The sequence below is a fragment of the Rhinatrema bivittatum genome, chromosome 4 (genome assembly GCF_901001135.1).
Source record: "Rhinatrema bivittatum chromosome 4, aRhiBiv1.1, whole genome shotgun sequence".
Classification (NCBI taxonomy): domain Eukaryota; kingdom Metazoa; phylum Chordata; class Amphibia; order Gymnophiona; family Rhinatrematidae; genus Rhinatrema; species Rhinatrema bivittatum.
Genome location: NC_042618.1, coordinates 266,069,167 through 266,091,908, shown reverse-complemented (window position 1 = coordinate 266,091,908; position 22,742 = coordinate 266,069,167). Strand labels below are relative to the sequence as shown.

At 44.3% G+C, this 22,742-nt stretch overlaps 1 protein-coding gene across 1 annotated transcript in view; it reads left to right on the top strand.

Moving 5' to 3' along the window:
• Positions 1-22,742, top strand: part of PPFIBP1 (PPFIA binding protein 1) — a 1,178,807-nt gene that overhangs the window by 581,457 nt on the left and 574,608 nt on the right. Inside the window, exon 11 of the mRNA XM_029597487.1 lies at positions 11,135-11,196. Within this exon, the coding sequence (XP_029453347.1) occupies positions 11,135-11,196 (62 nt within the window). The remainder of the gene's footprint in view (positions 1-11,134; positions 11,197-22,742) is intronic.

Sequence of the window (22,742 nt, the reverse complement as noted above, 5' to 3'; positions counted from 1 at the left end):
AAACATCTCCCCGATCAAAAATGAAACTCCATCCCCTAAATTTTCTTTCATCAGATACATATTACATTATCGTCTCTCTTCTATTATCCCATCCGTGTTCTTTCTAGGACATTACAATTCGATAAGTTGCTACCCCCCCTCTCCTCCCCCCCTCCATCCCTTTTACCCTCTCTACTCTTTACCCATGGCATGTTATCATTATTTTATTTTGTTATTTAATAATTTGTTTTAGCTAACATTTATCTAGCTATTTAGTTAAATTTATGTATTTTAAGTTTATTTTAGTTATATTTTATTTTTACTTTATTTTAATATGTTGTAAACCGTTTTGATAAAATTTTATTTTAAAAAGCGGTATATAAATACTTTTAAATAAATAAATTAAATAAATAAATCTGAACATCGTCAGCATAGATGTAGTGAATGAGGTTAAGACTTGTTAACAGTTGGCAAAGGGGGAGGAGGTAGATATTGAAGAGAGTGGGTGATAGGGATGATCCTTGTGGTACGCCAAGAGAGGAATTTGTAGATGGTGATTCTTTATTGTTGATTTTGACTTTAAAACTTCTGTTACTGAGGAAAGACGTGAACCAATTGTGGACTGTTCCAGAGGTGCCTATGTCTGAAAGGCGATTTAGGAGGATGGAGTGGTTGACGGTGTCGAAGGCCGCCGAGATGTCTAGGAGGATTAAGAGAAAGGAGTGTCCTTTGTCTAGACCCATAATAATATGGTCTGTTAGTGATATGAGTAGGGTTTCTGTGCTGCAAGATTTGCGGAACCCATATTGGGAAGGGAAAAGTAAATCTGATCTTCTAAATAATCCGAAAGCTGGATGTTGACCAATTTCTCTGTGAGTTTGGCTAAGAATGGTAGATTCGAGATGGGGCGGAAATTAGCTAGTACGCCAGGGTCTAAATTATGTTTCTTGAGGAGTGGTTTAAGGGACGCGTTTTTTAGACTATCTGGGTATAATCCTTGTGTTAAGCAGCAGTTTATGATGTTGGTTAAGGGTCCTGAGATTATGTTTGGGATAAGTAGCAGTAGCTTGGAAGGTATGTTGTCTGATGGGTGGCTGGATGGTTTCTGCCTTTTAAGAATGGATTCGATCTCTTTGGTAGAGGTTAATTCAAATTTGTCGAATTTGAGTCCCTTAAGCGTGTGGGTGTTAGTGAATCAGGTGATGTGGTCAGTCTTGTTTGGAAGGAGTGCAAGTGTGTTTGAAATCTTCTGCTGAAAGAATAAGGATAGCTCATTTGCCTTGGATTGAGCTTGTTCGTCAGGTATCGACAGTGGTAGTGACTTTGTTATTATCTTACCCCTGTTTTTTGTAACTGCTTCCCCTTGCACAAATTTAGTTCTACTGTTCTATGCACCCCTTGTTTCTATGTAAACCAGCATGATGTGACTTGTTCATGAATGCCGGTATATAAAAAACCTAAATAAATAAACCTAAATAAATATGAAAAGAGAGTCTTTGCATCAAATTGGAGATCATGGATTTTTTTACCGTAGTATTCTCTTTTTGATTTTAGAATTGATGTCCTGTAGAGATGTAAGGTTCCTTTGTATGACGATAGCGTAGTAGTGGAAGGGGCTTTGCACCATTTATTTTCTTTGTGACGTAATTCTTGTTTTATCCGTTTGAGTTCGCTGGAGAATCAAGGTTGATTTCCTTTTTTTGACGGGTTGATTAGTTTCGTGGTTGATGGGCAGAGTTTATTTGCTACCACTTCGGTGATCATGTGCCAGGAGAGCACTACTGCGTTGGGGTTGGACAGATCTAGGTTTGAGAGTTCCTTGGTGAGATGTTCACTGAGGGTGTCAGAAGGACAGGGTTTCCTGCATTGAAAGGAGGAGAGGTGCTGGGGGGAGTGAGACTGTTTTTTTGTGGCGAGGGTGGTTGTTATCAGAAAATGATCTGACCAGGGGATAGGGGTACACGCAGGTCCCGTGGTGTTGGAGAAATTAGAGTTGATGGAAATAAGGTCCAGGGTGTGTCCTGCTTTGTGTGTAGGTTTGTTGACAATCTGGGTGAATCCCATTGCACTGAGGGCGGTGAGGAGGGCGTCACAATTGGATGAGTGGGAAGGTGCCTCAAAGTGGATGTTAAAATCTCCCATGATTATGGTAGGAGAGTCTGTGTTGACGTGTTTCACAACGGATTCTATAAGGGGGGAGGCATCTGCATCTAATACTCCTGGGGGGGGCGTAAACTAGTAGTACTTGCAGGTGATTCGATTTGAATAGTCCTAGTTCAATTTTGGATTCTGACTTAATTGTATGTGATGTTAGTCTGAGTTCTTTTTTGGTGGCTAGTAACAGACCGCCTCCTCGCTTTACCGGATGACCCAGCCCCTGGACCCTCAAGGCCTAGGCACGGCCGCTCGCCTCCCGGAAGCCCCACTTATGGGGATTCAGACTGCCCTGAGGAAGATGAAGAGCCCCCCGAGGAGGGAGGATTTCCCTCGGGGATTGAACCATATCGAACCATGAGGCGCTTCTTTCTGAAAGAGGATCTTCCAGGCCTGATCTCTCAATGCCTGTCGGAACTGGCTCTTCCGGGCCCAGACACCCCGGGGGAACCGAGAATGAACCCCCTGTTAGAGGGCCTGTGTCAAATGACTCACCATTTTCCCCTCCTACAAGCAGCACAGCAGCTAATCGATCTGGAATGGAATGCGCCGGAGGCCTCATTCAAAGGGGGTTGGGCCTTGGCTGGCATGTACCCCTTAGATCCGGCAGCTAAGGAAATGCTGGCGTGCCCTCAGGTAGACGCCATAGTAAGCGCGATTGTGAAGCGCACCACCATTCCGGTGGAAGGGGGGACGGCCCTCAAGGATACACATGACCGGTGCATGGACGCCATTTTGAAACAAGCCTTTGAGGTGGCAGCCATGTCCCTACGAATTGCGACCTGCTGCACCGTGGTGACACATTCCTGTTTATCACAGGCCAGGAACAACACCCCGGGAGAAGAGATGGAATCAGCTCTCTCGTGTCTCACTGACGCAGCCTCCGATCTAGTCCGTACGGCAGCCAAGGGAGTATCATCCACAGTGGCAGCCAGGAGGCAGCTCTGGCTACGTAATTGGTCGGCTGACTCCTCTTCCAAGACACGTCTCATGAGAATGCCCTTTAAGGGATCCCTCCTGTTTTGCAGCGACCTCGAGAAACTGGCCAATAAATAGGGCGCTTCTCCATTACCCCTTCTACCAGAAGACAGGCCAAGGAGGAGCCAGCGCCCGTTTCCTAGACCATCCAGAGGTAGAAACTCGCAGCGCTTCAACCAGTACAGGACTCGCTACCAAGCACCCCGTCCACAGGCCAGGAACCAGTCCATTCGGACTAAGCGCACCAAGAGGGGAACCGGCTCGGGTTCGGGTCCCGGCCACACCCCACAATGACAATCAGCCGACCCATCCAGGGGTAGCAGCCATAGGGGGCAGGCTAACCCTCTTCTACCACAGGTGGGTCGAGATTACCTCGGACCAGTGGGTCCTCGCCATCATCCGAGAAGGGTACTACCTGGAATTTCTTCGGCTCCCACCGGACAAGTTTGTGGAATCTCCTTGTTCACCCCTCAAAAGGATGGCACTAGAAGTTACCTTGCAGAGGCTCCTGTCCCTAAAAGCCATTATCCCAGTGCCTGCAGGGGAGATACATTCTGGGCATTATTCCATTTATTTCATAGTGCCCAAGAAGGAGGGCACTTTCAGGCCCGTCCTGGACCTCAAGTCGGTCAACCGACACCTACGGGTCCCCAGCTTTCGCATGGAAACTCTGCGGTCTGCCAAAAAGTCAGTACAGCCAGGGGAGTTTCTCACATCCCTAGATCTGTCGGAAGCCTACTTGCATATCCCAATTCATCGGGATCACCAGCGCTATTTACGCTTCCAAGTCCTGAATCAACACTTCCAGTTCTGAGCTTTACCCTTTGGGTTAGCCACCGTGCCACGAACCTTTACCAAGGTCATAGTAGTAGTGGCGGCGTCCCTCAGGAAGGAAGGAAGGAATTCTCGTCCATCCCTACCTGGACAATTGGCTGATCAGGGCAAAGTCACCGGAGGAGAGCCACCAGGCAACCAACAGAGTTATATCTCTTCTGGAAAGCCTAGGATGGGTAGTAAACCTGAACAAGAGTTCCCTACAGCCTTTTCAGTCGTTGGAATACCTAGGAGTCCGATTCGACACCCAGGAAGACAAGGTCAGTCTGACCGCCAAGAGGAGAGCAAAGCTCCGGAATTGTCTGCAGGTCCTGCTGAGCGCCACCCGGCACACAGCTTGGGATTACCTACAGGTCCTTGGCCTTATGGCATCCACGCTGGACTCATATGAGACCATTACAACGCGTCCTCCTATCTCGGTGGAGCCCACGATCACAGAACTACACCGTACACCTAACTCTACCACCCAGAGTGCGGAATCAGATAAGGTGGTGGTTGCAGCCCGGCCACATGAGCCGGGGGTCAAGAATGTCCTCCCCAACCTGGACCCTGCTCACTACAGATGCCAGCCTGAACGGATGGGGAGCACACTGCGAAGAACTCACCGCCCAGGGGTGATGGAACAGAGAAGATACGGGGTGGAACATCAACCGACTAGAGGCACGGGCAGTCAGGCTAGCGTGCCTGCGATTTGCCCACAGATTTCGAAACAGAGCAGTCAGAGTGATGTCGGAGAACGCCACCACGGTGGCATACATCAACCGACAAGGCGGAACCAGAAGCCAACAGGTATCCCTAGAAATAGCCCCCCTGATGACTTGGGGGAAGCAAATCTCCAGGACATCTCCGCCGTCCACATCGCCGGGAAGGACAACACCACGGCAGACTTCCTCAGCAGAGAAAGCCTAAATCCAGGGGAATGGCAGCTGTCGCCCACAGCTTTCCAGATGATTGTGGATCAGTGGGGGACGCCGGGCATGGACCTACTAGCGGTCAGGTCCAACGCTCAAGTACCCAGATATTTCAGCCGCAGGCGGGATCCTCTATCCCAGGGGATCGATGCCCTGGTACAGCCATGGCCTCAAGGGATCCTGCTATATGCCTTTCCTCCATGGCCCCTGCTGGGCGCCATTATACACAAGATTCAGCGGCACAGAGGCCTAGTTCTTCTAGTGGCCCCGGACTGGCCAAGAAGACCCTGGTACGCAGACATGAGAAGACTACTGGCAGGGACTCCGTTTCCCCTGCCTCCACACAGGGGCCTGCTGCGGCAAGGTCCCATCCTCCACGAGGATCCAGCTCAATTCTCTCTTACGGTCTGGCCATTGAGAGGGCTAGACTGAAGAAAAGAGGATACTTGGGACCGGTAATAGATACACTCCTCCGAGCGCGCAAGTTCTCCACATCACTAATATATATAAGGATCTGGAGAGTATTTGAAGCCTGGTGCGAAACTCACAGCACCAATCCACATGCCGCTAAAATCCCTATCATTTTGGATTTCCTGCAAGATGGCCTTCAGAAGGGTCTGTCCCTCAATTCCATCAAGGTTCAAGTGGCAGCGCTATCCTGCTACGGTGCCCGGAGTGACGGCAACCATTTTTGGTTGTTTTCTGTGCTTAGAAGTAGGGCATTATATTTGCCAAAACTAGTGCACTGTCTGTTAAAAAGAAGCACAACTGAAATAGAAATTTGGGAGTGCTGTAGTCTGTTTTACCTGTTTGACTCCCTCCCACCCTACCCCTCTGCCCACCCACCCCTAGGTCTGTGTTTCTTATATAACCTGCCTAAATTCATAAATGGCAACAAGGTAAATTAGTATTTCCATAATTGCTATTCATCAGACAAATTGCCATAATGAGGTCTATCCAATGCAACTGTTGTGGAGCCTTTATATTGAGGGTAATCATATGGAAACTTAAGGCTTGCCCCATTTGTTCACCACTCTTTACCTTGGAAAAGGAGCTGGCTGAAGGTAAAGCTGAATTAGCTTCAATAAAGAAAGTCTTAGCCACGGTACATTATTCAGAAATTAATTTCCCATTACCACTGAATTACCAAAAGTCAAGGAAAAAGAGATTTACTGGGGGCTCAGGTAGGATAAGACCGGTGACCCACAGACACCCATTATTGACAGCTGTACAGCCCACAACTCTACCCCCCCCCCCCTCGCCCCCCTCACACAGAGCATTGAGAAGCTTAAAAAACAGTATTACAGTGGGCTCGGGTAGAATTAGACCTGTGATCCGGAGAAACACACTGTATCAAGTGCAACAAGTACAAGATGCCTTCTCTGTATTAAATACTGAAGAAGTTCTTGAGGAAAAGATTGAAATGTTATCTGAAAAGAGAGAAAAACCCCAATGCATACAGAAATTCCAGATCAGAAACCAAAGGAAAAGGCTCACTGTGATGGATGACTCTGCCATCAGAGGCACTAATCCTTTCCCTTGCACAAAGGCAAAGGGAAAAGTGGATAACAAAACTCAACTAAAGAGGTCACAAAAGGAGTCCAGAAATAGCAGTAACCTGAATGAAGAAAGCTGGAAAGCTATGAGCACAAATGCTCGTAGTTTGGGCAATAAAATCCCAGATCTGCAAGCCCTAATGGTGGAGGCGGACTTGGACGTTGTTGCTGTCACGGAAACGTGGTTTACGGAATCTCATGACTGGGATACGGCAATACTGGGCTATAACTTGTTAAGGAAAGACAGAGAGGACAAGAAAGGGGGAGGAGTGGCTCTTTATGTCAGAAACAATATCCAAGCATCGGAGCTGCAAGGAAGATGGGGCAATGAAGAAGCACTATGGGCCAACCTAAAAAAAGATGGGAAATCCATTTTTATTGGAGTGGTTTACAGGCCTCCAAACCAAAAAGATGAGCTGGACAGAGATCTGGTTAATGACATCCACAGGATAGGGAAGAAGGGAGAAGTGGTGATCATTGGAGACTTTAATATGCCAGATGTAGACTGGAGAATCCCATCTGCAGAATCTAATAATAGTAGAGAAATAGTGGATGCCCTGCAAGTAGCTTTGTTCAAACAAATGGTTATGGAACCCACAAGAGAAGGAGCAATACTTGACTTAGTGCTCACTAATGGAGATAACATCTCTGATGTTGAGATGGGCGCCCACCTCAGCACCAGTGATCATCAAACGGTATGGTTTAATATCACAAAAAAGATATGGAAAAGAAGCACAAAAACCCGAGTTCTGCAGTTCAAAAACACAAACTTTGATGAAATGGGGAAGTACCTGGAGGAAGAACTAAAAGGCTGGGAGAATGTGAGAGATGTGGATCAACAGTGGACCAATCTAAAAGGAGCAATTGCCAAGTCAACTAATCTATATGTTAGAAAAGTAAAGAAAAGCAAAAGAAAAATGAAACCTATCTGGTTCTCAAAGGAGGTGGCTGACAAAATAAAGGCTAAAAGAACAGCGTTCAAGAAATACAAAAGATCCCAAAGAGGAGCACAAAGAAGAATATCTGGTAGAACTGAGGGAGACAAAGAAATTAATCAAGAGAGCAAAAAGTCAGGCAGAAGAGAGGATTGCCAAGGAAGTAAAGAGAGGTGACAAAACATTTTTCAGATACATCAGTGAAAAGAGAAAGGTTCAAAGTAGTATAGTGAAATTGAAAGGTGGAAAGGATCAATGTGTGGAGAGAGACGAAGAAATGGCAGAAATATTAAATGAATACTTCTGTTCTGTGTTCACGAAGGAGGACCCTGGAGAAGGACCGTCCCTAGTTAACAAGATTCTGGAGGGGAGTGGAGTAGATGTAACTCCATTTACAGTAGAAAATGTATGGGAAGAGCTGGGGAAACTGAAAGTAGACAAAGCCATGGCACCTGATGAGGTTCATCCCAGGATACTGAGGGAGCTCAGAGATGTGCTGGCGGGTCCGCTGTGTAACCTGTTCAATAGATCCCTAGAAACGGGAGTGGTGCCGAGTGATTGGAGAAGAGCTGTGGTGGTTCCGCTTCACAAGAGTGGGAACAGAGAGGAGGCTGGCAACTACAGACCGGTTAGCCTCACTTCGGTGGTGGGAAAAGTAATGGAGTCACTGTTGAAAGAGAGAATAGTGAACTATCTACATTCGGGAGAATTGCTGGACCAGAGGCAGCATGGATTGACCAGGGGAAGATCCTGTCAGACAAATCTGATTGACTTTTTTGACTGGGTAACCAAGGAATTGGATCGAGGAAGAGCACTCAATGTCATCTACTTGGATTTCAGCAAAGCTTTTGATACGGTCCCGCACAGGAGACTGGTGAATAAAATGAGAAGCTTAGGAGTGAGTGCCGAGGTGGTGACCTGGATTGCAAACTGGTTGACGGACAGAAGACAATGTGTGATGGTAAATGGAGCTCTCTCTGAAGAGAGGGAGGTTTTAAGTGGTGTACCACAAGGATCGGTGTTGGGACCGGTCCTGTTCAATATATTTGTGAGCGACATTGCGGACGGGATAGAAGGTAAGGTTTGTCTTTTTGCGGATGACATTAAGATCTGCAACAGAGTGGACACGCCGGAAGGAGTGGAGAGAATGAGACGGGATTTAAGGAAGCTGGAAGAGTGGTCGAAGATATGGCAGCTGAGATTCAATGCCAAGAAGTGCAGAGTCATGCATATGGGGAATGGAAATCCGAATGAACTGTATTCGATGGGGGGAGAAGGGCTGATGTGCACGGATCAGGAGAGAGACCTTGGGGTGATAGTGTCTAACGATATGAAGTCCTCGAAACAATGCGACAAGGCGATAGCAAAAGCCAGAAGAATGCTGGGCTGCATAGAGAGAGGAATATCGAGTAAGAAAAGGGAAGTGATTATCCCCTTGTACAGGTCCTTGGTGAGGCCTCACCTGGAGTACTGTGTTCAGTTCTGGAGACCGTATCTACAAAGAGACAAGGACAAGATGGAGGCGGTACAGAGAAGGGCGACCAGGAAGGTGGAGGGTCTTCATCGGATGACATACGAGGAGAGATTGAACAATCTAAATATGTACTCCCTGGAGGAAAGGAGGAGCAGGGGTGATATGATTCAGACTTTCAGATACTTGAAAAACTTTAATCATCCAAAGACAACGACAAACCTTTTCTGTCAGAAAAAAATCAGCAGAACCAGAGGTCACGAGCTGAGTCTCCAGGGAGGAAGACTAAGAACCAATGTCAGGAAGTATTTCTTCACGGAAAGGGTGGTGGATGCCTGGAATGCCCTTCCGGAGGAAGTGGTAAAGTCTAAAACTGTGAACGACTTCAAAGGGGCGTGGGATAAACACTGTGTATCCATCAAGTCTAGAGGGCGTGAATAAAGAGGAGGCATTCAAACACTGCACGTAGCGGCAGTAGCCACAGAGGCATTCAAACACTGCATGGAGCGGCAGTAGCCACAGAGGCATTCAAACACTGCACGGAGCGGCAGTTGCCACAGAGGCATTCACGGAGCGGGATGCCAGTGGCCAGTAGTTGGTGTTCCACCTTCACGGAGCGGAAGGATGGAGGGCTGCTATCTCCAAAAAAAACAAAACAAAAAACAAACAAAAAAATAAAAACAGGTGTGGGTAAGAGTATGGGGTAGGGTGTGGCCTATTTGTTACAGCAGTTGCTACCCCTAATTGAGCAGGACGTTCACTTGGATGCAGATACGGCGCTGCTCTTTAAATTGGTGGTGGGGTGGAGGGGAATTAGGGCTGGAGGGTACTGGAAGCCAATAGTAACAGGTGGGAGAGAAAAAAAAGGGGAAAAAAATGGATAAAGTGCGTAGCTTGCTGGGCAGACTAGATGGGCCGTTTGGTCGTCTTCTGCCGTCATTTCTATGTTTCTATGTTTCTATGTAACAGCATCGCCACATACCCAGACGTTTCACGTTTCCTGAAAGGAGTCAAACACATTCGCCCGCCACTGAAGTGGCCAGTGCCCCTGTGGAACCTCAACCTAGTCTTGGAATTCCTAGCGGGACACGCCTTTAGACCACTTCGAGGCCTGTCCCTCCATTTGTTAACCTTGAAGATGGTGTTCCTGCTGGCTGTATGCTCAGCACGCTGCATCTCAGAGCTACAAGCGCTGTCCTGCCGTGATCCGTTTCTCAGAATCACTCCGGAGGCTATCCATCTTCGCACGGTTCCTTCCTTCTTACCCAAAGTAGTCTCACACTTCCACCTCAACCAAACCATATCCTTGCCTACCACGGAAGGTTTGAAGAAGTCGGAAGAAGGTCGAATTCTACGCCATCTCGACATCAGCAGGCTGCTGTCCAGATACCTGGAAATGTCAGAAGCAGTACGAAAGACGGACCACCTGTTCGTCCTTCACAGCAGGAAGAAGCAAGGGGAAGCGGCCTCACGGGCAACTATCGCCTGCTGGATCAAAGAAGTTATCAAGGCAGCCTACGTAGAAGCGGGAAAACCACCACCTCTACGGGTCAAGGCTCACTCTACGAGAGTGCAAGCGGCCTCTTGGGCAGAAACTAGGATGCTGTCGCCTGCAGAGATATGTAAAGCGGCGACGTGGTCCTCCCTCCATACATTCTCCAGATTCTACCGTCTGGACGTCCAGGCCAGGGAGGACACAGCATTTGAGAGGGCAATCCTGAATGGACCTCGGGCAGCCTCCCGCCCAGTCCGGGGGTAGCTTTTATACATCCCACTTGTTTTGAGTCCATCTGCTACACGCTAGGAAATGTAGAGATTACTTACCTGATAATCTCGTTTTCCTTGGTGTATGCAGATGGACTCAGCATCCCGCCCGGCTGCCGGCATACATGGGGATTCACCGACTCACAGTAAGCCATGTTTTCTTATAATAGGCCATCCACCCTGTCGGGTGTCGACGCCTTCCGCTTGAGAACACTGGCGGTCTCCAGCTACTATCAATCGGTCAGGGTAATCCTGTTCATTGAATCGATCGGTCAGTTACACATATATCCATAAAGCTTTTGCAAGGAAGATTACTGAATTGCTGCACTTCCTGCGGGGTATATGTACCCGTGCTGACTTCTGATCCGTCTCCAACTGCTAGCACGAGCACACTATACCCACGTGTTTTGAGTCCATCTGCATACACTAAGGAAAACGAGATTATCAGGTAAGGAATCTCTACAATTTTCAACAATTTTAGACATAAGAAATCAAAATACTAATGCAGATGAGGAAATTTGTGACTATTCCTATTTTGCTCTGTACTGTTAGATTTAGAAGTGCAGAAAATGAAGAAGGCTGTGGAATCTTTGATGGCTGCCAATGAAGAAAAGGTAGTAAAATGTTCTTATTTATTGAACATATTTTGAAAAACATTCCAAATGTTCTTGCTTGGTACCTTGTGTTATTAGGTAGCAGCAACTTCTGGAAAGGCGAAGATGGGACAGACCTAACTGGGAACACCTATAACAGCAGTCTATTCCCTCTCTTCTATCTGGGCAGAAGTCTTTGAGTTGGATCCTGACGGAGGATATAGGGGAAGGGAGACTGGAGGTGGGAGAGATAAGAGGGTTATGTCAGCTCACAGCCCTTTTTGCTTGACACTCCTGATTCTACCCATTCGCAAGGTTATGGAAACATAGGAATACAGAGGGGTAAGTGGTTGGGAAAGATCTGTTATCTCAGCAGCAGCAAGTAGCAGATTTGAGGCAGTGATATACAGATCTGTTTATGGGTAAAAACTCTAGGCTGATGAGGTGGCAGTTAGCTGGCAAGCAATCAGGTTTGGAAACTGGATGTAGCTAGTGTACATCTTGATGACCAGATAGGGTACAGCTGGCAGGCCTTAGGGTCTTTGGGGCTGTTGGGGTTTTGGTGATCTTCAGGTGGGACTAAATGACCAGGCCTTGTATAGGCAAGCAATCTGGGGACCTGGCCCATTGGGGTGCCCTCCCATTTCCTCTATGTGGTTGGATGCTGGCAGGCCTTAGGGTCTTTGGGGCTGTTGGGGTTTTGGTGATCTTCAGGTGGGACTAGAGGACCAGGCCTTGTATAGGCAAGCAATCTGGGGACCTGGCCCATTGGGGTGCCCTCCTATTTCCTCTATGTCAGCGGTTCTCAACCTATGGGTCGCGACCCCGGCGGGGGTCGAACGCCCAAAACGCAGGGGTCGCGCGCTCCCGGTCTCTCCCGCTGCCGTTGCCGCCGGGCTGTCAGCACGTTCAAGCCCAGCGGGAACGGCAGCGGCGCTAGAAGAAGCCCTGCACCCGCGGCTGGGCCTTTTCTTCTTCCTGCGCCTGCCCCTCCTGTGACCCGGAACAGGAAGTGAATCGTGGTGCGCGGGAAGGAGAGAGAGCCGCGCCGCGCGAAAAAGTAGCAGCGGCGGCTGCAGCATCGGCCCCCGAGCAGTTGAAGCAGCCGGTAATGGAGAAAGGAGAGAGCAGCACGAGCCTCCCGCGGCCGATGGGATTCTTCTTTCTTGGCCAGTGGAGGCTGCTGCAGCTCCCATTTGTGCTCGGGGGAGAAGAGGAAGTGAGTGAGAGAAAGAGAGAGAAGCAGCCAGCCAGCCTGTGTGTGATTGACTGGTCAGAGAGCTGATGTGTGTGTGTATGTGAGAGACAATGAAAGTGATTGCTCAGGGAGATGACTGATGTGTATGTGAGAGTGTGAGACATCAGTCAGGGAGGTGACTGATGTGTGTGTGTGAGAGAGAGAAAAAGCATGGAAGGGAGAAGTCTGGGTATGTGAGAAAGCATGGGCGTAAGAAGCCTGGTGTTGTGGGGGTGAAAGAAAGCATGGGAGTGAGAAACCAGGGTGAGTGTGCATGCATGAGAGAGAGAGACTGCTTGGTAAGGTGATGGTGTGTGTGAGAGAAAAAGACTGGTGTGTGTGTGTGAATGAGAGAAAATGTGATTCAGGGAATGAGAAGCCTGTGCACGTGGAGAGTGAGCATGGAAATGAGAGAGACTGGTGTGTGTGTAACAGAGAGAAAGTGATTATGGGAATGAGAAGCCTGTGCATGTGGAGAGAACAAGCATGGGAGTGAGAGACTGGTGAGTGAGTGAGTGTGTGTGTGTGAGAGAGAGAGAGAGACAGAGAAAGTGATTATGAGAGTGAGAAGCCCATATATGTAAGTAGAACACGGGAGTGGGAAGCGTGTGTGTGTGTGTGTGTGTGTGTGTGTGTGTATGGCATGAGAGAAACTGTTCAGGAAGGTGACTGGTGTGTGTGTGTGTGAGAAAGTGATTATGAGAGTGAGAAGCCCGTATATGTAAGTAGAACACGGGAGTGGGAAGCCTGTGTGTGTGTGTGTGTGTGTGTGTATGGCATGAGAGAAACTGTTCAGGAAGGTGACTGGTGTGTGTGTGCCAAAGACTGTTTGGGAGATGATTGGTGTGTGAGAGACAGAAACTGGTCATGGGGGCATGACTGGTATGGTGTGTGTGTGTGAGAGACATGGGCACTAAGGAAGAGGACCATAAGTATAGAGCTTAGCTTCTACTGCTGCTTCTGGTGAGTGCCACGGCCTGCAGGGAAGGGGAGTAGGAGAGCTGCTGGAGGGGGTAAGTAAAGGTGGCTTTTTAAGTTTATTTTTCTTGACTGCCATTTTAATTGTGTGATGTCTGCTTTTTTGAAATATTTTATTGGTGTTTGGAGAATGTTTAATAGTTTTTATGCGTTTTTAATTGTTGGATGTTCATAGCTGTTTTGAAACATTTATTCTGCTTATTAGTATAGTTTTACAATTATTTCTGTGTGGGGATCTATAGCTGCTTGCTAGTTCTGTTTTCCTAATAAGAGGTGTATTGGTTTTTAGGACCTGATTTAATATTTGTAGTGTTGCCTTTTCATAGATAGGGTTGCTCCTGTTTGAGTGTATTCCATAATACAGGTGTAACTGTGTGCGGATTAGTTTATGTGCATTACTACAGATCCTGGGAGTATGTTAGGTCGGTTCTGTGTCTGTTACCGAGATGAGATATTTTGCTAGCATGTAAGCGTTTGTATCGGTCTTATTTGTTGTGTTTTCTCAGAGGACATGCATTGGTGGTAAACTGCTGTCTTTTCATAAGTAGGGCTATTGAGCCTGGAAATAGAAGGAGTTTGAGTTGCTGTTACTGAGATGTCACTAGAACCAGAATATCTTTTTTGTAGGGTGAGTTGTATGGGGAATGTCATAATTCTGCTTTACATCCATTATTGTGGGTCAGGGGGGTTCCTGTGGATACAAACTGTACTTTTACATCTAGCCCCGTGACGATCATGGGTCAGTGTGCCATGCATGTGAGAACCTATGGTGAGTTGAGTTACATTCACATTATAAATGTCATAATTAAATGATAAGTGTGCACTAAAATCCAACCCCATCCATAACCCCGCCCCCATATAACCAAAGCCCCGCCCTCACCCCACCCTCACGGGGCGAGGGCGGGGCGAGGGGTCACCGCAACATGAGGAACTGTATTGCGGGGTCACGGCATTAGAAAGGTTGAGAACCACTGCTCTATGTGGTTGGTACGGATAGGCAAAGGGGATCGGGTCATGCCGTTATTTAATGTGGTAATGGTGGCGTCAGTCCGTTCCTTTCTTTTCCTCCTGCACGTGCATGCAGTAGTTTAAGTTGGGGAGAGAGAACAATGCCAGATATCAAGAGTTATCAATTAAATAGTTAATTAAATATCAATTTAATAGTTAATTAAATATCAATTAAATAGTTAAATTGTATATATTATATTATGTTTATCTATTACTATGTTAAATTGTCACCCTGTTATATTGTTCCATCTGTTCTATGGTTCTATGTAAAGCCCCTCTCTCTGTTGGGCAGTTCATCGTTTTATGTAAACCGGAGTGATTTGTAATTCTCACAAGAACTTCGGTATATAAAAAAAAAAAAAAAAAAAATGGCAGAAAGGGAAGGACACCCTGTAGACTTCACTAATCACATAAAACTATGTCAAAGGGAAATTTCATGTTTGCTGTGTGTGTTACATCTGTTTTAGAATGTAATATAGCTTGTACACCTGTGTTAGGATATAATATAACAGGATTTAAGGAGGGGCAATGGTCTGTGTCTGCCTATGTTAAGATGGCATCCTAACATTTGTGTTGTATGTTTTCCTGTTTAGTTATTTAAGAGATTTCTAAAGAAACAAATTCAGTTTATAAAAGATGTGAATATTCCTTTTGTCTGAAGATAAACAGGATAATGCAATCGCACACGTGAGAGACATTATTGAACATTGCCGAAGTGGACTGTAAGCTGTAGGACAGGAATTCCCAAACCTGTCCTGGTGACCTCACTGCCAATCAGATTTTCAGGATATCCACAAAGAATATGCATGAGAGAAATTTGCATATCATGGATACTGTCTATGCTAATTTATATCCCTTAGAAGGGATTTTCTATTTGGCTACCACCACCAGGGGCCACCTCAGCCCTTTTTTGCCCAGATGATTCAGATGCTCTTTTCTCCTCTGTGAAAAAAGTTGCTTTTACCATGATCAGGCCTTCCCTTTTTCTCTTATCCTGGTAACTTTTACTCCCTATTTTGGCAATGCCTGAAGGGTTTTTTTTTATTTTCAAATATCTTAGCCTCAAATTTACTTTCTTTACTCTCTTGATGCTACTCTATAATGGCCTTGACTGGCTTTCCATTTTTTATCAGAAATTCAGGGTTTAATTTTGCTGTATCTGTTCTTTTCACTGTGGCCAAGAAGGAAACCAGCAGTTACAAGAGATGGACTTGCGGTAATCATAAGATGTCTATCACAGATCAATTTGATTGCATGCACAGTTTGGACTTAGAATATATCTCTGGCAGTAGCATCTGCTCAGTGATATTATTTGGGACCATCAAACTCCAAGGATTGCATATACCAGACATTTTCAGGAGGACATCAAAATTTAATAAACCTCATCTGCATCTAAGGCTTCATTATCGAAGGACTTAAGAACTGCACTTGCTGCTGATAGTCTTTTGTCATTGAGGGGATGATAATCTTTCCTACAATTGAAATCCAAGAAGTGGCCTAGAAGAAGGGTACTTTCTTACTCTTCCTACAATATTCATGAAAAGGGATCCTCTGGGTCCAGTTGGATCCAAAGAGTCTATACCAAGCATTAGGTTAAGACATTGACATCTTGGCATTGATGCAAGATTCTGAGATTAGGGAAGTTGAAGTTGCTGCTGTCTGTCACCCCATGTGACTACATCAGGAGGTGAGCTCAGTCTCCTATGCTGAAGCTCAGTTATGACAGTCTCCAACAATTTATATTTAAGTGAAGTGTGCTGGTCCCTGACTTTGTTCATGGAGTCTTTTTTCCAAAGATAGGGATTCTCCAGGCCTCCCCTCATAATCCTCTACTCTACTGGTAAGAAACAGGTCCATGTCTGGAATATCTATTTTCTTATCTTTATGCAGAAGATTGTTGAGGCCATCATGTTTTTCATTTGTAGGTAGGTGAGCACAGGGCACCTTTACTTAGCTTCCTTAAATATCTTGAAGCTATTAAGGATCTGGTGGGCAGTGCTTTCAACTAACTCTTCCATGATGTATAAAAGATAATGTGGGAATGTTGGCAAGAAGGTGGACAGGTCCAGTTAGGCCAGAATTCAACAAAGTCCAGTTACGCACCAATCTGTGGTTGTTCAATCCATCCTGTAAAGGGCCAAGAAGTGCAGAGTTATTCCTTGATGCCCATGCGGTACGAGGCACAGATCTTGGACCTTGATGGGAGAAAGTTCTTTCAGAATGCTATTCTTGTTTCCTGCATACCAGATCTTTATGACTGAGTACACATACTTCATCTTGAAAAGTGCAAATCCCTCCGGAGAAGTTTGTTCACCTGTTAAAAAAAAGATAAGGTGGAAAGTATCTAGTTAGGTCAACTATGATGCTTTTGAAATGGCAGCAGCAAGAGCCTCTTCTATGGCCATTGGTGCTCTCGGACTCTTAGTTGTGAGCTTCAGGCATAAGGGATGGTTTGCAAGATAGCCTTGCGGCCATGTCTTACAGTGAGGCGAATATCTTTGGAAAAGATAAGAAAATGGTGTACCTACATAAAAGACCTCTGTCAACACTTCATACACTTTTCACTGCCACCTATGAATTGGACCCCCTTCAAGGAGGTACCAGAGTAGACCACAGAGGGGAGAGTTCAATATTCAGGAAAGATATTATTCTTCATCCTCTTTCCTTAATAAACAACAGAACTCAAGATATCAGTGTGATTTTAGGCACTCTAAACCCCACAACACCCTGGTCAAAACCACGGATGGATTTTGACTGATCTAGAGCACATAGCCAGTGTTCCATTGCCTCTGCTGAGCAATATACCTGTTGGGGGCAGGCTAAGGGGGTTGAATCTGTAAATATCTATCACCAAAATTAATCACAAAGAAGGTAGTTTTCAAAAATATTTGCACACTTAAAACTGGGGTTTACATATATAAATGTACTTTAATACAGTGGGCTTTTGAAAATTGCTACTGTATATGCCATTGAATTGTCAATAGTTTTTACACACAGAATTGCACTTTAAGATCATAAATGGGCTTTAACAATTGCTATGATAGTATGTTACCTTTACACTCTATATCAGTATATTTCAGTATAGTTCTAGAGCAAAGTAAATTAATTTCATCAAAATGAAATGAACCTTCTTGTTTGAACTAGAAAAGCTGTATGCTCCACAAGATTTTGGTGCCAAAACTTGGGAATTGGTAAACAGGATGGAACTTTTCCCCCTGTATGTGAAAAATAGATTCTAGCAGTAATAAGATTTCCATCTATATAAGAAGAAAATCAGAATCTCCATCACTCAGTTGTTGCAGAGCATTGAGACAGTTGACAGGACTGCACTCTAATGCAGACCATGAGAACAAATCCTGAATCAGCACTTAGTAAGAGAAATGGATGTAAATGAGCTTGATAGAAAATTGTGAAGCAGCAATAACCTCCCTAAAGGAGATGACTCAGGAAATAGAAGCTGTTAAGGATTATCTGGATTTGATTTTCATGTTGGAGAGATTGCTGCTCATCTATATGCTACTCATCTGTATATTCCTCCCAGTTTCCTCTATAGTGGATTTCTGAGGCCCCCACAATTCATTTAGGCTGCTGCCATTTTGGACTCCCTCCACCTGCTTTTTAGAAAGCGTGTGACGTGAGGGAGAAACTTTGGTTTAGTGAAAATCATTTTCAAGTGGACAGTAAAAGGACTAGTGCAAGTACCTAGCATGATTTCTAATGTCATTTTTATTTTTATGTATTTTATTTTTTATATACCGACATTCGATTTGAGATATCACATCAGTTTACATTCAGGTACTGTAGATGTAATCTTTTTTCTGATGCAGATTTCCATGACCCTATTTCCAATCAACCATGCATTCTGGCAGACAGAATCTCTGGGCATTAATAAAGTCAAGGCAATTGCAGTAGATTCCTTCTTCTGTGAAATTTTACCATGGAAGATGTGAGGTGGGACTACTTTAATACTGTGATCAGCTAAACTTGGCTGTTTAGGATTGCCAAGAGAAGGTTTTTGATAACATAATGAAAACAATTTCCACAGATGTCACCATGTACGGGCAGGTACAAGTATCATCCAGGAATATATCCCCAAGAGAGAAAATGTTGATATAGCAAGCAATTCCAATGGGGATGATAGAGATGTAGTATACTGCCTGCCCCACTATGTAGTAAAAACAGAAGACTACTACAAAATTGATAGTCTGATACATCCTCACATGAGTTTCATTGGAAATGGAGGAAAGTAAATAGTGGAGTGCCCCAGGGATCTGTACTGGGACCAGTGCTTTTTCATGTATTTGTAAATGATCTGGAAAAGGAAACAGCAAGTGAGGTGACACAGTTTTGCAGATAAGAAAATATTATTCCAAGTTGTTAAATCACAAGTGGATTCTGAGAAATTTCAGGAGGATCTTACAAGACTGGGAAACTGGGCATCTAAATGTCAGATGAAGTTTAATGTGGACAAGTGCAAAGTGATGCACATATGGAAAGTATTCCAAACTGTAATGTTGTGATATTAGGTTCCATACTAGGAGTCATCCCCCCAAGAAAAGGATCTAGGCATTATCATTTAAATTCTTGGCGCAGTGATGGTCAAAAACACAAACAGAATGGTAGGAATTATTAGGAAAGGCATGGAGAATATCATAGTACTTCTGTTTCACTCCATGGTATGCCACATCTAGAGTACTGTTTGCAATTCTGGTCATCACATCTCAAAAAAAGATACAGTGGAACTGGAAAAGGTTTGGAGAAAGGCAACCAGAATGCTAAAGGAAATGGAATGGTTCCCCTATGAGAAAAAGCTAAAGAGTTTAGGACTGTTCAGATTGAAGAAGAGATAGCTGAGGGGAGATATGATAGAAGTCTATAAAATCATGAGTGGAGTGAATCGGTTGTTTATGCTTTCAAAAAAATAAAAAGACACTCCATGAAGTTACTTGTAGCACATTTAAAATAAATCAGTACACAGTTAAACTATAGCATTCATTACTGGAGGATGTGGTAAAGGCAGTTACTTTAACTAGGTTTAAAAAAGTATTTGGACAAGTTCCTGGAGCAAAAGCCCATAAACATATATTAACAAGGTAGACTTGGGGAAAGCCATTGCTTATTCCTCAGTGTAAGCAACATGAAATCTGTCTACTATTTGGGATCCTGCCAGGTACTTGTGACCTGGATTGGCCACTGTTGGTAACGGGATACTGGACTTGATAGATCCTTGGTCTGACCCAATTAATGCAATTTTTATGACTGTCTGCTGATTGGGCCAATTTGAATCTAGACCTGTTCTTGTTTATGAAATTTTGAATGCATCGGAAAGCAATTATGACAGAAGGGAGGCCTTTACCTTAAGGTTACATCCTTGTCATTTTACGAGATTCTCATGATCTTGACAGAAGTAGACTAGTTAACTCCATACCATGGACCTTCACCGATAGTGATGAATGCAAGTTACAGCCACTTAATTCTAGAACATTTCCTTGCAACTCTACCAGAAAAGGTTCCTTTAGCAGCGTTCCAACAGTCTTCTATAGGCTAAGTTGATCAAGGGATGGAAATATCATCCATAATTAGTGAATGGATTTTGGGTGGATTGACACAAGGAATATTTACTAATGAACAAAGTAAGAGAGGGAACTTGGGCTCGAAAGTGAAAAAACTAGTGCTGCTTAGAGCAACTGAGTTGCTGAGACAAATGGGAAAAACTGTGCAGCTTTTTTATTGATTTATTGATAGGACAGGGAGAATAACTTTAAAACAAGCGTGCGGGAACCCATACACATGCATACGGACACATGAGCACAATACGCTGGAATTTTAAATCATGTGAACATTTACATGCGTATGATATAAAATACATACCGCACTTATGTGTGCTCCTAATTTTAAGTGGTTATTTGAGCAAACGTGTAACGAGTGCCTTTGTGTTAATGAATGCAGGTAAGCTGATTTTAAAATATACTTGAATGAAGGTCACTCCCATTTTTACCAATTAGTCCTTCAGTTTGCCCAGTCTGTCTTGAGGTCATCCCAGACCCCTCTGGTTCTTCAGAATGCATTCCCCCAAGTTGACTCAGACCCCCTCACCTACTTGTTATAGTCCTAAACTGGAGATTTATGCAAACTTGTACTTCATCAAGATCAGAAATAAACATGCGCGGTTAATAGCCCGCCACGTGTTGTGGCTGCCAGATTTAAAATACGGATTTACGCACATAAATGTTGGCCCCGCCCCTGACATGCCCCAACTCTGTATTTTTTTTTAAACTCTCGCACACGCATATACACAAATAATTTGAAAACAGTTCCAAAAGGCATTTTCATCAGCATTGTAGATCTGCTCTGTGGTTATAACAGGTTCTTGAATAAACTTTTTGAAAACTGCAGTATTTTTCAACAGCCTCAAGATAAGCAGATTTTTTTTCTCATCAAACCTTTTGATAATATGGTAAAGTTTTAAAGTAAGACAACCATCCATTTGAAAAAATTCAGGAATTGATCATTTTCATTTCATTAATTTCTTGCCTTTTCAATCAACACTGGACTATAAATTGGAACTCCTGCTGAATGTTTCATACAGTATCTTGTCTAACTGTTACAATTTTGGTTTGTGCAGAGTACAGCATTCATTTCTGCTTGTCACAGAATTTATTGTGAACCGTAGTAACTGTGCCTTCTGTACCTTGATGTTGATCATAGACTAGCTGGTAATGAATTCCGGCATCAACCTATTTTTCTCCTTTCTCCAGATGATTAAATTATACCCAATTTTTGTGTAATCGTCATTACAACAGACTTCTGCTTCTGTCCTTTGCTTATTAAGTCCATAAATCACCAAGCACACCAAAGCACTCTATATATAGTTCCACACCGAAAATGAGTGCTAAGATAAAGTTTGTACAGTCCCAAAAGACTCAGAACAATTTAAATGTCCAAAGGTAATATTTATTCAAAACGGCAACTCCACTGTATAAATCATGCTTTAAGCAAGGAGGTCCCCCGACACGGACCCGTGTTTCGCCAGGGGCTGCATCGGGGGGGACGCACACAATATTTTAGAATAATCTGTAATTAAAAGAATAAAACAGGACTGTAACAACATGTAGCTGCCAATGTCACAAAAATCCAACAATCTGTTCACTTACCAAGTTGCAGGTTATATACACGTAACAGGGAGCGCGTTTGATAACCATTCATCATGGAGTTTTAAACATGCAAAAGGCGCCAAAATCATTCACAGACCAATCAGCTGTGGTGAACCACCCACCAATCAGAGCCAGGTATTACTGTCCAATGAGCTGTCAGATAAAGTGTACCCATTCAATCTCCTTATTGAGACCTGCGGGGGAAACAGTATTAAGTCGATAAATCCAACGTTGTTCACATCGAATCAAGTGGGCATCAAAATCTCCCCCTCTAGGGAGGGGAGATAACACTTCTAAGACAAAAAAGAAAATATCAGAAATTGAATGAGACAGAGCTACCCAGTGATCGACCAAGGGAGCTAAAAGCCGCGAATGTTTAATATTAGATCGATGTTCTATGATACGAGTGCAAATTTGTCTGTTGGTCTTACCGATGTAAAGTTTATTACAGGGACAACGAATAACATAGATTACACCAGTGGAACTACAGTCAGTACAGTCAAACAGAGTAAAAACTCTACCAGAGGTGGGATCAATGAAATCAGACATATTGGCAGTGTGTCTACAGACTGAACAATTTCCACATGGAGCATGTACGCCCCGTGTGTGTGTCGGTCTGTTGTGAGAAAAATCAGAGTGAGTTAAAATATCTCTTAAATTTCTGCCCCTCCGGTACGTAAACCGCAATGAGCTCTGAAAGAGTTGTGAAAACGACAAGGCTAACCAATGTTTTCGAACAATTGAAGCAATATTGTGACTGGCTGGTGAGAAAGGTAAAATGCAATTTATAGATGTTTCTGAATCAGTATGTGAGGGTAAAAATAACAGATCCCTGTTGACAAATAATGCTCTCTTATATGCTCTTTTCAAAATCTTCAAAGGGTACCCCCTCTGTCGAAACCGGAGCACCATCTCCTTAGCTTTATTCATGTATTCAACTCTTGAAGAGCACAGCCTACGCAGCCGGAGGAACTGACCTGTCGGGATGTTAGTCTTAAGAAGTCTCGGGTGACAGCTGTCAAATTTCAAAATCGTATTGCGATCGGTTTCTTTTCTATATATTGAAGTCGTAAAAGTGCCATTGTGAATTTTGATGAGCATGTCTAAGAAAGGAATCTGGAAATGATGTAGATTAAAACTAAACTGAAGATGTGGGTTACAATTGTTCAACCAATCAAAAAACATGAAGA